The sequence below is a fragment of the Leucoraja erinacea genome, chromosome 19 (genome assembly GCF_028641065.1).
Source record: "Leucoraja erinacea ecotype New England chromosome 19, Leri_hhj_1, whole genome shotgun sequence".
NCBI classification, from domain to species: Eukaryota; Metazoa; Chordata; class Chondrichthyes; order Rajiformes; family Rajidae; genus Leucoraja; species Leucoraja erinaceus.
This window is the reverse complement of record NC_073395.1, coordinates 32,096,249-32,113,331: the sequence shown is the minus strand read 5'-3', so window position 1 is coordinate 32,113,331 and position 17,083 is coordinate 32,096,249. Positions and strand designations below refer to the sequence as shown.

The following is a 17,083-nucleotide window of genomic DNA, read 5'->3' as shown; positions in this document are numbered from 1 at the left end:
GGATTTAAATACTATAATTTGGAGTTTACTATTATGAGGAAAAGCTCAAAATGAAACAAAGCTAAGAATGACTCAACAAAACTTTTTTTAAAGTATTGGTTGGACAGATTGGTAAAGAAGGCTTCCAATGTTTACAAAGGTCAGGATGAACATTATAAATGGTGGGTTTAGAGAAATTTAGAAGAGATAGTCTGCATACAACAGGTCTTCAGGGCTTGGAATGCTTTTGTTATGAGTAGATGTTGAGACTCAGAATAAGGAGACTGGGAATAAAATAATTAGAAAGAAAATGAAAGAAAAAGAAAAACATTCTAAATAGCTCTTCAATTAGACACACTGTGCAATAATTTGAATAATTCCACTCACAATGTAGTTTACAACTGCTATGGATTGCCTGAACTTGTAACCACACATAAAGATAACACACAAATAGGCACAGAGAGCCTTCGGATCTGCCTTTAAAAAGAAAGATGATGAAAAGTTGATTAGAAAATGCATCAATTATGATAAAACCAAAATAAAATCCTATTACAATTTTTATATTATTACCTCAAGAAGATCTTGTGAAGTTAATGAAGTTGATATGCAAACAATTGCTTCCATTGTTTTTAAAGCTAGATTCGTTGTCCACCTACAAAATTAATCCAATCTGTGGCATTAAATTATGGACACAGAGAAGTAATAAACCAAGCTGTAAATTATGGTTAAAAAGAGTCATACCTATCGTACGGAAGTACCTCCACGATGAACGTGCCAGGCATGAAGGAGTTCACCAAATAGCACCAGACATGACTATCTGCCAAGTCACCTATATCTTTTACATACAGTTTACGGCCTTTGGCTGCTATCTACATTATGGATAGAAGAGTGGATATCAATATTCTTTGTGCAGATATTGTTCAAGTGGCTGCTACAAGTCACCGAATTAATTACAGAAAGAAAATGCAACCAGAGTCTTGTGGTGGCAATTAACCTCTTGCACAAATGAGTATCATCATGGATGACGAGCTGAGGACAACAAATTGGGACGGTCCTTGGTTCCAGAAAAATAAAAATCAATGTTGCTTTCCGCTGTTTTACAATGGAGCTTAAATTGATGAATAATAACTCTATACCATTAAGTGCCTTTGTTCACAGGTTCAAAGGTCTGTTTATTGTCACCTGTACCAATTAAGGTACTGTGAAACTCGATTACCTTACAGCTACACTAAAAAAAAGCAACAAGCCAACCAACTACATAAACGTTAACTTGTGGATCAGTTAAAATGTTTTGGATCAACTAGTACTACCAAGAACTATTGAAAGAGAATTCCGATGACTGGTTAACATCCAGTTGGGTTCAACTTCCTTTTTAATCAAATTGGACAGCATGTTCAAACAATCTCATTCATTTAGCATTGTAGTTATAAGTATCCATTCAATGCAGCATTATATCTCACATTGCATTCATCACCATATGAAAATACATCACTGTGTTGAATAAAGAAGTACCTGCAAATGGGTATTAACGAGATCCAGAATGCATTCAACGGCAGAAGGATAGTTATTCCAGCCCTCTTTAGGAATTTTCTTGTTAAAGGCTTTAGCTAGCTCATGACCTTAGACACATGAATTGTTAATTTAATTATACAATTAATGTAAATTGATATAAAACAGTAATTCATACTTTTTTAAGAGAAAGGAAATTCATAGACATTTTTGTTAGATGGCAGAAATCACTGCTTCAAAAGGATCATGCAAAACAACAATAGAAATTGTATAAATGCACAGCTGGTTGTGCACTATCAATAGAGAAAGAAACATAATTAATATTTCAGGTCAAGATCGGAAACAAGTGTCGGAGGAGGTAGTTGAGGTAAGTATAATAGCATTTAAAAGATATTTGGATAGGTATATGGCTAGGAAATGTTTAGAGGGATCTGGACCAAACATTGGCAAATGGGACTAGTATAATGGGGTATCTTGGCCGGCATGTATGAGTTGGGCTGAAGGGCCTGTTTCCGTACAATATGGCTCAAAGTTAAACAGATCCGAGAAAAGCAGAAGTTGGGTAGAGGAGGTGAGAATAAAAAGAAAGATCTGAGATAAGATGAAAAGCAGGAGAGATTAAATGAGTAGTGCAATGGGACATGTTAAAGAAAAGCAAAAGATTGGGCTGGAGAAAGAGTAAATGGGAGAAGTAGCATCATTACCTGAAACTGCAAAAGGAAAGTAGTGTTAAATGAAAACTGAAATTGATGGAAAAATTCATTATCTGAAATTGTTAAAAACATTGTTGAGCTTGGAAGTTTATAAGGGACTTGGTCAAAAGATAAAACACTGTTTTTTGAGCTTAGTTGAGGTTCACTGCAAAAGTGAGGACAGATGGATCAGAGTGGAAGTGTGTAGGAAAGACCTGCAGATGCTGGTTTACACTGAAGATAGACACAAAATGCTGGAGTAACTCAGTGGGACAGGCAGCATCTCTGGTTAGATGGGCGTGGGTGACATTTCGGATCGAGACACTTCTTCAGGCTGGCAGTCAGGGTAGAAGGAGACATCTGACTCTCAGGATAAGGGTAAGCTGATCAAAGGGGACAAAGATCAAGGTAAATGTAGAATAAATCATTGTTAGCTTGGAAAGGGTGACAACAAGACATACAGAGATAAAATTTGATCAGGAGGACAGTCAAACTAGTCGGAGTGGAATGTGCCTTTGAGAACTAAACTGATACGTGCATATAAGTTGACACATTCTCTAGAACCCCATCAACAGCCACACTGCAATAATTAACATAAAGTTCAATTCTCTTCGGCAGTAAGAATAAAAACAAATTAAAATTGTTGTCTCGTTCACTAATGTACTTCAGGGAATGTAATCTGCAGTCCCTGCACAGTCTGGCTCATATACTGTATACCTCCCAATCAAATAGTATGATTAATTCTCAACTGTCTTCTCATTCTAGGGTCATTTGCGGATGGAACATAAATGCTGGTATTGCCAGTGACAAACACATTTCATTAATGAATAACAAAAAATCCATTCAAAACAAACATTTTTACACTTTACAACACTGTACTCATATTTATTTTCCTCTATGGTACATTAGTGGAGATCAGTAGCACAAAGAATTATTCATCTTTTTTGTGCGAATGCTCACATCTGTTATGTTGAAGTATCTGAAAAATACTGCAGGTAAAGAGATACTTATTTGTGGAAGCTGCTAGGCTGAACTTTTATTCATTAATAAATTATACGGGGACCCAGATTAATCTAATCAAAACAGTCTCAACAAGTATTTGCAAATCTATGTAATTTCAAGCATTAAAATAAAACACATTTGGATTGAAGATAAACAGCACTCTGTTATCAATATAAAGGTATTTTGTATCTGCATGCACTTTTTTGACCGATAACGTTTAAAAAATATTTTCTCAAGCTAATGTGCGGGGCAATGTTCTTGTTGGCAGCTCGATACTATTTGAATGATGGCATGGATGACATTTAAAAGTGTTTATCACTAAATTTCACATACAATGGACAATAAGTTCACAAGGAGAACACTGAAAAATGTATGTTAATTGCAAATGTTCTAAAAATTGTTCAGTGCATTGATGTTTCAGCATACTATGCAACTATTGCAATGCAGATAATGTTTGTTAAATTAACATTTATACCTGTATTAGGGATCTTTAAATGTGAAACAAGCTTTCTAAATGGGAACAAAAGGGTATAAGTAACATATTGTGGAAATGGAAAATCAGAATTAAAAAGAGGAAATGTTGGATACACTCAGCAAGTCAGATTACATTTGTAGAGAGAAAAACTGAGAATGTTTCATATTCAACATCTTTTCTCCATCTAATTTAATCCTTTCATCTGGACTATTCAGGAGGATGTTCCCAACAGCTAGCGAGTTTAGAACCACAGGTCACACTCATCAATGGGATGTTTACATTCCCAAGACAAGCCTGGCCTCACTGTAACCAACATACCCCTTACGCTCCCCACCCACTCTGCACCATAAAACCAAATTGTATCCTCTTTCTCCTAATAATTCTAATAAAGAATTGACCCTACTTTGGGTGTTCTTTTATCTTTGTCTTTCATACCATGTATAAATTCCTAAGCGATGACACATTTTAATTAATCCTTTTTATAAAAGGTCTGAAAGGCAGGTTAATTTTCAGTTGGAAATAGAAATAGAATCCTCAAAAGATCTAAATAAACTATGCCAGCCAATGATCATTACAATTCAAGTAAACTTTCCTTCTGTCACTAAAAGTATTATTAATTCTAATATTTTAATTCCTGACGATTTCTAATTTATCAATGAATGAAGAAAAATGAAGAAATGCTTAAAATGGAATAATATTGTTATTACCTGGAAATGGTTCCGAATTTTGCAAATAATACGATTCAATCTGGGTAGAGACAGAAGATCCATTTGTTTCATCTAATGGGAACGCAAGACCAGCAAAAAATGATGGAGGAGCTTTTGCTTGCTTTTGCACTGATGATTTAACCTGTAGTGTCCACTGAATCAAAAAATAACAAATCTTCCTTATATTATTCTACATTTACCATAAAAGTCAATGGTATATCTTCAGCAACTTGTTTCAAATTATTTGTATATTTATTTTCTTATAAGAAATATCTAAACATTACATTTTTAATATATTGGTTCCACAAATGATTTGGTACAATTTGTAAGTCTGATATTTTAATATTGATGGGCACTTCATTCGAGCAGAGAAATTTAAAAGCAAAGGCAATGTTTCCATCAAGAAGAAAATGATAAGACATAAATACTACAACATTATATCCCAAAGAAGTTACAAATCTAAAGCATCTGTCAAAATCTGGTCTCATTTCACCCAATTTTAAAATTCAACAGAAATTAATATAATGATTTGAGATTTGAAATGTAAAGGGATTATTTCCTTTTCATGTGGTAATAATATAAGGAATAAACAGCCGTAAGCACTTGTAGTGCTTCAATATTCTCCCTCCTACCTTGAAACAAATGGCGCAGACCAGTTTCTCATTATTGAGCAGCAGTTGACTTGACCGTTCCCAGGTGAACCGAATGTCATACACTATTAACTTCCATAGTAGGTCACTTATCTGGTGAACAAATCAAAATGCACTCCTCACAGCTTAAGTCATTGTGCAATGCAAGCATTCATTGTTAATAATCAGTAAGCAATACTATTTTTAGGGGATTCGCTGGAGAAAAATGATAAACTATTAAATACAATTTATTATTTTATTAATTTGCTATCAATACATTATCAATACTAAAATATGACTTCTGAAGGAAAAAATATCCTAGTTCATTACATTTCCAAAGTTGAAGGCTATAAAAGTAGGAATCTCTGAAAACTAGTCACTTATTTTATCACACACAAAGAATTCAAACCTTATTGCAATCATGACCTCAAGGACACATGTATAGACTATTGTAAATCCTTTGTTTTCAAATTGCAACAAAGTTTAGGAAGAGTTGTTTTTCATTCCTGGACCACACATGAGTAAAGTAGGTCATTGAAAGCAACACTGCATATGCCAGTGAGATGCAGAAGCTGGAATCGTGAGCAAAACACAAAGTTTTGGACTAACTCCATGTTAGGCAGCATTTGTGGGATTAAATTAATAGGTGACCATTTGGGTCAGGACTTTTCTTCAGAATGATTGCAGAAAGGGCGAAAAAGCTGGATAAGAGCGGCGGGGCTTGTTTGCAAATATCATTTTGGTTATTCAGTCAGAAATGAAAAATGTTATGGACAAATAAAAACAAGGTATTGTTATGCTGAAAGTTTCATAAACCTATTTTTTTAACTTTACAGAAGATTTTAAAAATACAAGAATCGTTAAAAAAAATAGGGAGTTAATGCTAATTAACTTTTTCATTATCCCCTTTTGTTTGAAGGGACAATTCTGAAAATCATTAATAGAAATACTTCATATATAATTTCAGATGATATAATGAACATACCCTGTTTCAGAAAGCTTTCATTGTGTTATATACATAAAAAATGCAGTAATAATATGAAATCAGGAAACAATGAAATAGACAATATTTAAGGGCAGTTTAAGGATAGTTCTCACAATTGTTATAAATGAAATGCTGTTTGATGTGAGGATGTCAAACGTGATGTACCGTGGTTAAATGGGGCCTGCTGTAGTTTCAAGTTACCTGAGGGAATTCATTTGATTTTTGACAAATGGGACAACAAAACAGAAAACATCCTAAGGGATTGTTTTTGAGAAATCATATTCCCCTCAGTTGGAGTGATGCTACAAACACTGCAGACACTTAAAATAAATAGCCAGTTTGATCAAAATAAATCTACTCAGACCACATAGGCGCTTACTTCCCTTTGCCTTTCTCAGCACCTTTACTTCATCTTTGTAATGAGTTAACACTTATAATCTTCTATAGTACTAAAATTCTGTTCTTGACCGGTTTTGGCCTTCTGTGCTGCAATTTCCGAGAGAACGCCGCCACCTACGGCCGTCATTTTTGGCCACCTCACTCAGAGCCCCCCTCCTCCGCATGTGTGCCGAGGATTTTTCCCGTCGATGAAAAATGACAGAGATATTAATGCTTTTACAAAATTCCCCATTCTCCCTGCTGCTCCTGCTGGTGGGAGGGGGAGGGACTATAAAACCAGGAAGTGGTGTGCCCCAATCAGTCTCTACAACATGGAGGTCTGAGCTCTGAATGACTGAACAAATGTCTACACAACTGTGAGTAAGTACCCTTAATTTGGTTTGGTTATGGTTAGTTTGAGGAAAAAAGCACTGCCTGCTAATGGTTGTTTGGGGGGTTCGGGTTGAGTAAAAAGACATTCTCTCTCTCTCTCCCTATCCCTATCTCTTCTCTCTCTCTCTCTCTGTCTCTCTCTCTCTCTCTCTCTCTCTCTCTCTCTCTCCCTCTTTTTTTCTCTCCTTCTCTCTCCGCCCCCCCCCCTCTCCCCCCCTCCCTCTCTCCCCCCCCGCCCTCCCCCCTCCCCCTCCCCTCTCCTCTCCTCCCCCCTCTCCTCTATCTCCCCTCACCTCTCTCCCCCTCTCCTCTCCCCCCTCATCTCTCCTCTACCCCCCCCCCCCCTCCCTCTCCTCCTCTCCCTCCCCCCCCCTCCCTCCCTTTCTCCTCCCTCTCTCCCTCCCCCCCTCCCCCCCTCTCCCCCCCCCCCCCCTCCCCCCCCTCCCCCCTCCCCCTCCCCCCCGTCTCCCCTCTCCCCTCACCCCTCCCCCCTCTCCCTCCCCCCCCTCCCCCCTCTCCCCCCCACCCCTCTCTCTCTCTCTCCCCTCTTTTTTTCTCCCCCTCCTCCCCTCCATCCCCTCCCCCACCGTCCTCCCTCCCCTAAACCCCCCTCCCCTCCACACACCCCTCTACCCCCTTCCCCTCCCTGCTCCCAACCTCTTCCCCTCCCCTCTCAGCACCCCCCCTCCCCCCCCCTCTCTGCCCCCCTCTCTCTCTCTCTCCTCCCCTCTCTCTCTGTCTCTGCCCCTTCTCTCTCTGCCCTCACTCTCTACCCCCGCCCCCACCCCTCCACCCCCTCTCTAGATGTGACTGCAAGTTGGGGGCTATGCGTCAGTAGATAAGGTGGTTATGGAGTAAAAGGAGCAAATTAATAATCTTAATATAATATCGGGGGTTAATTAGCGTGAGTGCGGAGGGGGGATAGTTAGTGTGTGTGACACTGCATGCCGCCTCCCCCCCCCCCCCCCCCCACAACCACACGTTGGGGGAACAGACCCAACGGGTCTGCACTTAGTCTCGTACTAGATATTTTTAAATACTATCAGCATATTTGTCTTTCCCATCTCTCTCCAAGATTTATTGTTTATAGCTGAGCATAAACGTAGTCTTATTTTTTTTTTAAATGGGAGCAATTGGTTTGCAAAAATAACACCAACACCATCTCCAGAAAAACCTCAGAATCTCTGCAAAACCAAACAAACCAATATCACTGTCTCTCCCAGGTCAACTTCCCGATCATTGATGCATTGGTTACCCTCAATTAGCTCCTGGACTCTTATGGCAATCAATTTATTCTAAGGTCCATCTCGAGAACAGATTACCAGGTGGATAGAGAGAAAGCTTCAAGAAAGTGCTCAAATTCTCCTTGAAAATAAAACAATGTCCTCACTGATTCTTGAGAACCTCTGGCTCAGGATTAGGCAATGTCAAGAAAGGGCAGTTGGGATGTTATTGTGAACTCCATGGTCAAACGTCAGGGCACAGGGAAGCTCTGTGTAAATCACTTTGCTTCTGCAGCTTACACAGAGCCTTACTGTGTAAATAGCAGAAGCACACCGTCCTCATAGATTACCCCATCTGTGGAAGAGATAGCATTTCCAATATTTGCTTCATTAACCATCATCTGAGAATCCACAAAACAAGACCGGGAGTAAGTCATCGATTCCTGGCAAATGGTCTAAGAAAAGACACCAAGTGCTGGACTAATTCAGCGGGTCAAACCGCATCTCTGCAGAACATGTATAGGTGACATTTCATCTTAGATGCAAGATTACAACTCTGTTCTTCAGCAGAAAAATTTGAAAAGGTGGATGAGACCAAGAGAAGGGGTGTTTGCTGGGGAAGTGTTTACCACGAGAAGGGGTGTTTGGTGGGGGAGTATTTACTTTCTCTTAGCATGAAGTTTATAAACTGCAATAGCTCATTGGGATTTGTTTAAAGTCTGTGCGGTTCCGTATACATTTTAAGACCTTCCTCTATGTCTACAAAGTCCTCAATGGGCTTGCCCCCTCCTACATTAAAAGTCTTCTCACCCACCACTCCACCTCCAGGTCCCACAGATCGGCCGACTTGGGGCTGCTGAATATCCCACGGTCTAGGCATAAGCTTAGGGGCGACCGCGCCTTTGCGGTTGCAGCACCTAGACTGTGGAACAGCATCTCCTTTCCCATCAGAACTGCCCCCTCCATCAACTCCTTTAAGTCAAGAATAAAATCTTATCTATACTCCCATGCCTTTCCTGACGTCCACTGAGCGAGGGCTATGTGTATATATTTATGTAGTTTGTTTGTTTATACTATTCTTATAACAAATGTAAAGCACTTTGGCCAACGAGAGTTGTTTTTTTAAATGTGCTATATAAATAAATGTGACTTGACTTGACTTGATTTTGCATTTAGGAGAAATTGAAGTGTATTTTGGACAAGAGTGAACAACTTGTTTTAAAATGGCAGTTTTGATGGAGTAAAACGTATCAAAACTGCCTCATAGCACCAAAGACTCAGGTCCAATCAGTTTCCAGATTCTTCCTGTTTCTCCCTGAGGGTTTCTTCCGTTTGCTTCGGTTTCCACCCACATCCCAAAGATGTGCAGGTTTATAGATTAATTGGCCTCTGTACATTGCCCCCCAGTATGAAAGGAGTGAATGGATTAATGGGGTAACATAGAGTATGCACAGGTGATCAATGTTGGCATGGAATAAATGGACCAAAGGGCCTGTTTCCCTGCTGTCTCTCTGAATTATACTAAATTAAAACAACTTGCCACATGAGCAAAAATAGAGCAATTTTAAACAGGGTGTAGGATTTAAGAAATATCCAAGTGGAAGAGACAGTTGGAGCTGATTTGGGAAATAGTTCCCAAAGTTAAGGCCTAGTTATCTTAAGGCTCTATTGGAGCAAGAGATTTCAAGCTACAAAAGAGGAATGTAGACTTATCAGGTGAATGTTGGAATTAATCATGGAAATAGAAAAGGTGAGATCATGAAAATGTTTGAACATATGCTTTAGATTTATTATTAGATACAGTGAAACGTTTGTTTTGCATGCTGCCCAAATCAGATCAGATAATACTGTGATCAGGTCAAACTCAAGTACAATGGGGTAGAGCAAAGGATGCAGAATATAGGTCTTAGCATTGTAGCACAATAGTTAAAGAGACAAAGCCCAATGTCAGCTATAAGAGGATAATTGGACAGTACCCTAGCTTATGGAAGGTTCCGTTCAGAAGCCTGTTAACAGAAAGGACAAAGCTGTTCCTGTGTCTGGTGGTACACACTTTCAAGCTTCTGTACCTTCTTTCCAACTGGAGCAAAGAGAAGATGCCCAGGGTAGGCAACATTTTTGATTATGTTGGCTGCTTTCCCAAGGCAGCGTGAAATGTAGATGTAGTGAATGTGGGGAGTCTGGTCTGTGTGATGGGCTGGGCAACATCCACGATTTCATGTGGTCTTGGACAACCCAACCAAGTCGCGATGCAATCCAACAGCATGTCTGTGGATGTTGGATGAGGATACTGGAGTTTTAACAATGACAATGTGTATTTTTCTTGGGGCGCTCTACACCCCCTGATGTAAGTGCACTCAGAAGTCAGCAATACATTGTTTTGAATGTCGTATGTTCTCAGATCAGCTTCGCATGCAAGTGACAGTACTTTTATTGTATTTCCAAACAGGGAAAGAAAAAATGAGTGAATTTGAATTTAAGCATACAGATAACGTCATTTAATCCACATACCATTATAATAATTCATTATGATAGAAGAGTAGCCATGGGGCACAAGATGGGGAAGCTTTACTGTAAGACATTAAAATTAAATTTTAGAGAGGGTTACATAAGAGTGTATAGATGCTGGGGTTTTGAGTAAAAAACAAACTGCTGCAGGAACTCAGTGGGTTAGGCAGCATCTGTGGAGGGAAATGGGCAGACAACATTTTGGGTCGGGCTCCAAAATAAATTTTACAATGCAGTGTTTGTAACTACAGTACATATGGTGATATGACAATAGGATATGATATGGACAATGATAAATTTCAGATACAAAAGACAGAAAGTGCTGGAGTAACTCTGCATGTCAGGCAGGATCTCTGGAAAACATGGAGAGGCGATGCTTTGGGTTGTGAACCTTCTTCAGTGATTGTAGTCAGGGGAGAAAGGTGGGAGAAAGGTGGAAGAGAGGTGGAGGGGGCAAAAGCCAAGCAATAGGTGGATAAAGGTGGGGTGAGGGGTGTGTGGGGGGGGGGGGGGTGATTGGCAGACATTTGGACAAAGGACAAAGATGAGAAAACATAATGTCTGAGTTAAGGAGAACAGAAGGGGTGTGAAATGTAAATCAAGAGGAAGGAATACAGGTGGAAGGGAAGGGGGTGAAGGGGAAAGGGAGAAATGGGTGGGTGCATCCAGGTAGGGCACAGGGAAGAGAGGGAGATAAAAGGGGAAAAGGGGAGAAAGGAAGGGGAGGAGGAGAGAGTTGTTCACATAAAACTGGAGAATTCAACTTTCCACTGGGTTGTGAGCTACCAAAACAGAATGTGAGGTGCTGCTCCACCAGTTTGTGCATGACCTCACTGTGGCAATGGAGGATGCCCAGGACAGAAAGGTTGGTATGGGAATGGGAAGGGGAGTTAAAATGGTTAGCAACCGGGAGTTCCGTAGGCCTTGGCAGACCGAGTGCAAATGTTTGATGAAATGTTCGTCGTCTACGCTCTGTCTCACCAATATAACAGAGGCCACATCGGGAGCACTGAATGCAGTTGAAGAGGTGCTCCTGATGTTGTCCTACTTCCTTGATCCATAGTCCCTGTGAATTCAGCTCCTCACTGGGGACATGTGATGCACATGAATCTTCTCACCTGACTGTTACCGCTTAATCACGATTTTTTTAAAAATGCACGGCATTGAAACGTAAACGTGTCTGCTCGTTAAATTAGTCAAAAATAAGCTATTAAGATAACCCATCTGGTGTTATTCAAGTGGAAGTTAACAATAAAAGAGACCCTTTTACGTACAGATTTAATATTTTTCTTGGCAATCAGGCCACAGTCGATTTTACTATCCTTAGGTATGATGCCAGCTTTTTGTAGTTCTTCTAAAAACAACTCAAATCGTGGAATAAGATTCTGTTTAGATAGACGTTGAGCCATGCTGTTCATATTTCTGGGTGCCTTTCCAGTAAAACCTAACCAAAAAACACATCGGGAAAAAACTTAGTAACTTTCAAACAACAGAGCAAAAAAACCCCATTAAAAGTGGACTTTCATTGTGAATAAAATAAATAGATCTCAGTTCAACTTGCTTAATTGTAAAGTCTGCAATATACAACAAATAAATAGTGCAATTTACATTCCCAATTTATTAGCTATTATGCAAGTATACAGAAAGGTTTACAGAAACATTTAATACACCACATGTATAATATTTTTCTACATAAAGTGCGTACAGCAATATTGTAAAACACTATATAGTTAATAGTTAGCTATCTGCCAGTTAATAAGATATTCTGCCTGTTTAAATGTCACTCTAGTAACATGGAAACCTGCCATTACAATTGATTGTTCAAAAAAGGCTGCTATTACGTTATTAAAATGGACGGCTTATACACAAATTCTGGAAAAATGCGCCCACACCAACAATAAAAATGTGGATATCAAATATGTTTGAAACATTACATCTGGAAGAGATGAGATTCCTCTTAGCAGGTAAAGCAGACCAATTCCAAAAGACGTGGTCTATGTTTCTGGACCTATTACAAGCATGAGGTGCAATAGTAATTTTAAAAATAAATAATTAAATAAATGGTATCAGGACCATCAGTAACGGGAGGTAAAACAACAAAAATAGACTTGGTTGGTAGTCCCCTTTCTGCGGAGTTTAATGTTATAATAGGCTTAACATATTCCACACAAATATCTGAGTAATGAAAGGGTTAAGTCCATTCAATTATAGAAAAGTTAATGATGCATATATGTACTACAATCAAATATCATTTTTTTTAGAATTTGAACTTACTTTCTAACAATTTTTTCAAATGATTGTCTGTGAACAGCTCTATAAATATATTGTTGAGCTGACGACTCAGTGAAGAACATCGTGCATTTGCCCAGGCTGTGTAACATGTTATTCTTGTGCGCAGAGGCATTTAATCAAATTTAAATCAAATTATTTGCGAGCGACATCTGCAAGTAAAGCAACAACAAAAAAAATCCTCGTAAAGAAATATGATAAAAAAGTGATCATCTCACTTCGTAAGTAACCAAACTGTTTCCCATACAAAACAAAGATAATGTTAACGCTGCAAACACAAAATTAAATCAGAAAATGTTGGGAATGCTCAGCACCTCAAGCAGCAATTGTAATAAGAAATAGAGTTAATGGTACAGTATTAACCTTCCACCTTAACTAATTGTTTTAATCACTCGGGATTGATAACTCAATCCAATTACAATACTAAATACTTGCATTTAAACTAGCACCAAGGTGAGGATAGCAATGGACCAGTCATTCCTCTTAATAACAACAATCATTTATCATTTGCAAGACTCTTGTGTTTAAAATCAAATACAAGCTATCCTGAATGTCTAAGCTTTTATAAACCAAGTAAACTGGACTCGACCCGCTCATTCATGGATTACAATACAACGGTTGGGATCAAGGAAAGAGCGTTCACGTCGCGGCCCTGTTTTCACCAATCATATAACCATATAACCATATAACAATTACAGCACGGAAACAGGCCATCTCGGCCCTACAAGTCCATGCCGAACAAATTTTTTCCCCCTTAGTCCCACCTGCCTGCACTCGTATCATAACCCTCCATTCCCTTCTCATCCATATGCCTATCCAATTTATTTTTAAATGATACCAATGAACCTGCCTCCACCACTTCCACTGGGAGCTCATTCCACACCGCCGCCACTCTCTGCGTAAAGAAGTTCCCCTCATATTACCCCTAAACTTCTGTCCCTTAATTCTGAAGTCATGTCCTCTTGTTTGAATCTTCGCTATTCTCAAAGGGAAAAGCTTGTCCACATCAACTCTGTCTATCCCTCTCATCATTTTAAAGACCTCTATCAGGTCCCCCTTAACCTTCTGCGCTCCAGAGAATAAAGACCTAACTTATTCAACCTATCTCTGTAACTTAGTTGTTGAAACCCAGGCAACATTCTAGTAAATCTCCTCTGTACTCTCTCTATTTTGTTGACATCCTTCCTCTTTGGCGACCAAAATTGTACACCATACTCCAGATTTGGTCTCACCAATGCCTTGTACAATTTTAACATTACATTCCAGCTTCTATACTCAATGCTCTGATTTATAAAGGCTAGCATACCAAAAGCTTTCTTTACCACCCTATCTATATGAGATTCCACCTTCAAGGAACTATGCACGGTTATACCCAGGTCCCTCTGTTCAACTGTATTCTTCAATTCCCTACCATTTACCATGTACGTCCTATTTTGATTTGTCCTGCCAAGGTGTAGCACCTCACATTTATCAGCATTAAACTCCATCTGCCATCTTTCAGCCATTTTTCCAAATGGCCTAAATCACTCTGTAGACTTTGGAAATCCTCTTCATTATCCACAACACCCCCTATCTTGGTATCATCTGCATACTTACTAATCCAATTTACCACACCTTCATCCAGATCATTGATGTACATGACAAACAACAAAGGACCCAACACAGATCCCTGAGGCACCCCACTAGTCATCTTTGCACCACCACGCACAAGAAGCACAAGAAGCACAAGAAAGACACCATTGTGTGCAGATGCCGAGAAGTGTATTCAGCTCTGGCTGAACAACTTCTAATCTTGTGTGTGGACTCGATAAGAAGAAGAATACAAAGGTTGACCACCTTAACCTCAATGTTTAGTTAGAGAAAACCATATCCAATTATTGTGTCATATAAAGTCTAAGAATGAACTGCAGATGCTGGTTGTGTCATTTAAACCTCACTTTGTGCAAACTATAATCTGTGCAAATGATTTATAGTAAAGCAAGGATGTCTCTTACGGGTGTGAGAGGTTATGGTTAGAAGGCAGTAGAATGGGACTGAGAGGGAAAGATAGATCAACTTTGATTGATGGCGGCATAGACTTGATGGGCCGAATGGCCTAATTCTCCCCCTACAACATGAACCTATGAAGGTGCAAATGGATATTCCCCAATTCATACATTGTTTATACATCCAGTCTATTGTGAAGGACTCTGACATAGACTAAAAGTCAACATCTATCTTAAACTTTATTCCTTAATAGACAAATGGCGCATTTAAAATCATTATTGTATGTTAACATCCTTATGTCAAATATTGATTAAAGATTAAAATTTGCAAATCAAATTTAAAAATGTACCCGAAGCCTGTAGGAAGCACTAAACAATGTTAAACTTCTGTTCTAAGTTTCCTTACTCAAGATACCCAAGTAGTACCTACTGAATGGGAAAGGGAAAGAGCCCAAATCCTTCCGTCTGTCCTGTTTTCCCTTCTATTGTATGCTGCTGAGCTTCAAGCCTTTTACAATTACATTAGATGCAAAAAAAGTATTGTAGTGTGATACGACTTTAGAGATACAGCACAGAAACAGACCGAGTCTGCGCCGACCAGCGATCACCCAGCATACTATCCTGGGGACAATTTTTACAACTTACTGAAGCCAATGAACCTACAAACCTCTACATCGTTGGATTGCACATTGGTACATAATCTACTGAATAAGAACTATATATTTTTTGCACACAGATTTACTTACAGTGTGTGTGATTTAATGGTATCTTTAGTTAACATACTTTTAGCATAATTGTGAGCAATTTTGGGTACAATATCTGAGGAAGGATGCTCTGGCTCTGGAGAGGGTCGAGAGGAGGTTTACAAGAATGATCCCAGAAATGAGTACGTTATCCTATGATGAGCAATACTCGGAGGGGTTTAGAAGAATGAGGGAGTATCTCATTGAAACATACAGAATAGTGAAAGGCTTGGATAGAGTGGATGTGGGGAGGATTTTTCCACTAGTGGAAGAGTCTAGGACTAGAGGTCATAACCTCAGAATTAAAGGACGTTCTTTTAGGAAGGAGATGAGCATTTTTTTTAGTCAGAGGGTGGTGAATCTGTGGAATTCTTTGCCACAGAAGGCTGTGGAGGCCAAGTCAATGGATACTCTTAACGCAGAGATAGATAGATTCTTGATTAGTACAGGTGTCAGAGATTACGGGGAGAAGGCAGAATGGGGTTAGGAGGGAGAGATAGATCAGCCATGATTGATTGGCAGAGAAGACTTGATGAGCCGAATGGCCTAATTCTACTATTCCTTATGACCTATTGACCCTATGACCCCTCTAATTATATTATTCTTGGAATGCTTATATATTTAAGTTCATTTTTATTTCATGTACTAGGACCATTGTAATACCTGATTGCATGGAAATACATGCAACATCATGATTGCCAGTATAATACCTGAGAAAGGCATGGTATAGCAGCTGGTATTATAATTAAAAACAAGGCAAACTATTGAATAATTATTTAATGCCAGTCTTCATCGTATGTGAAGAAGACAATACATCGGACATTCTAGGGAAATTAAAGATAAATCTATGATTGAAACCATGAAAACAGCATAAAAATAAGAATGGCACCAAAGACTTATGAGTCCTTAGGGCCTGAAGATTTTCAACCAACAATTTTAAACGGAAGTCGATAAAGAAATTACAGATTCTACCACCACAATTTTTACAAGATCTGTTCCTTTAGATTGTAAAACTGCAAATGTAACTCCATTACTGAAGAAAATTGACGGAAGAAAACCAGGGAACTGTAAGCTTGTTGTCTAACTTCCTTCATAAGTAAGCTGTTGAATTTTATGATTGAGAAAATTTTGAACCGATTAAGAAGAACTTTGGAAACTGCAAATCAGAAGTAAAAACAGAAATCAGGAGAGATACTCATCAATGCTTCTGGATTGAAGAACATTTCAGGCTGATGAAAAGTTGATCAGAATTTGGAAAAGTTAGAAATCAAACATGTTTTAAGTTGTGAAGAAGGTGGGTGGTAGTGGAGCTAAATAAGGCAACATCTGTGAAAGGGTGGATACCACAATGGATTAAATGACACTAATGGTGCAATCTTCTTAATTGCAGCCAATGCCTGGAAGAGATCTGAGTAAAGGAAATGAATGTGAACAGAGTGAGTAAAGTAAATTGCTGGAAAGATTGCAAGAATATACGAAGGATAAAGCACAAGTAAACAAATGTAAGTAAGCCATTAAAAAGATGAAGAAGGGAATTTTGTTTACAGTATGTCTTCATAAAAACTGGCAAAAAGATTTCCATAATA

The 17,083-nt window shown here is 38.9% G+C and overlaps 1 protein-coding gene across 3 annotated transcripts in view; it reads right to left on the bottom strand.

Moving 5' to 3' along the window:
* LOC129706453 (uncharacterized) overlaps positions 1-17,083 on the bottom strand; it is a 103,792-nt gene that overhangs the window by 83,182 nt on the left and 3,527 nt on the right. For all 3 annotated transcript variants that reach the window (XM_055650767.1, XM_055650765.1, XM_055650766.1), the window contains exons 2-9: positions 12,755-12,921; positions 11,755-11,924; positions 4,997-5,107; positions 4,365-4,518; positions 1,492-1,598; positions 721-848; positions 550-631; positions 367-456 (exon numbers count right to left, since the gene is read on the bottom strand). In XM_055650767.1, coding sequence (XP_055506742.1) covers positions 367-456; positions 550-631; positions 721-848; positions 1,492-1,598; positions 4,365-4,518; positions 4,997-5,107; positions 11,755-11,924; positions 12,755-12,884 — 972 coding nt within the window. In that variant the 5' untranslated portion in view covers positions 12,885-12,921. The remainder of the gene's footprint in view (positions 1-366; positions 457-549; positions 632-720; positions 849-1,491; positions 1,599-4,364; positions 4,519-4,996; positions 5,108-11,754; positions 11,925-12,754; positions 12,922-17,083) is intronic.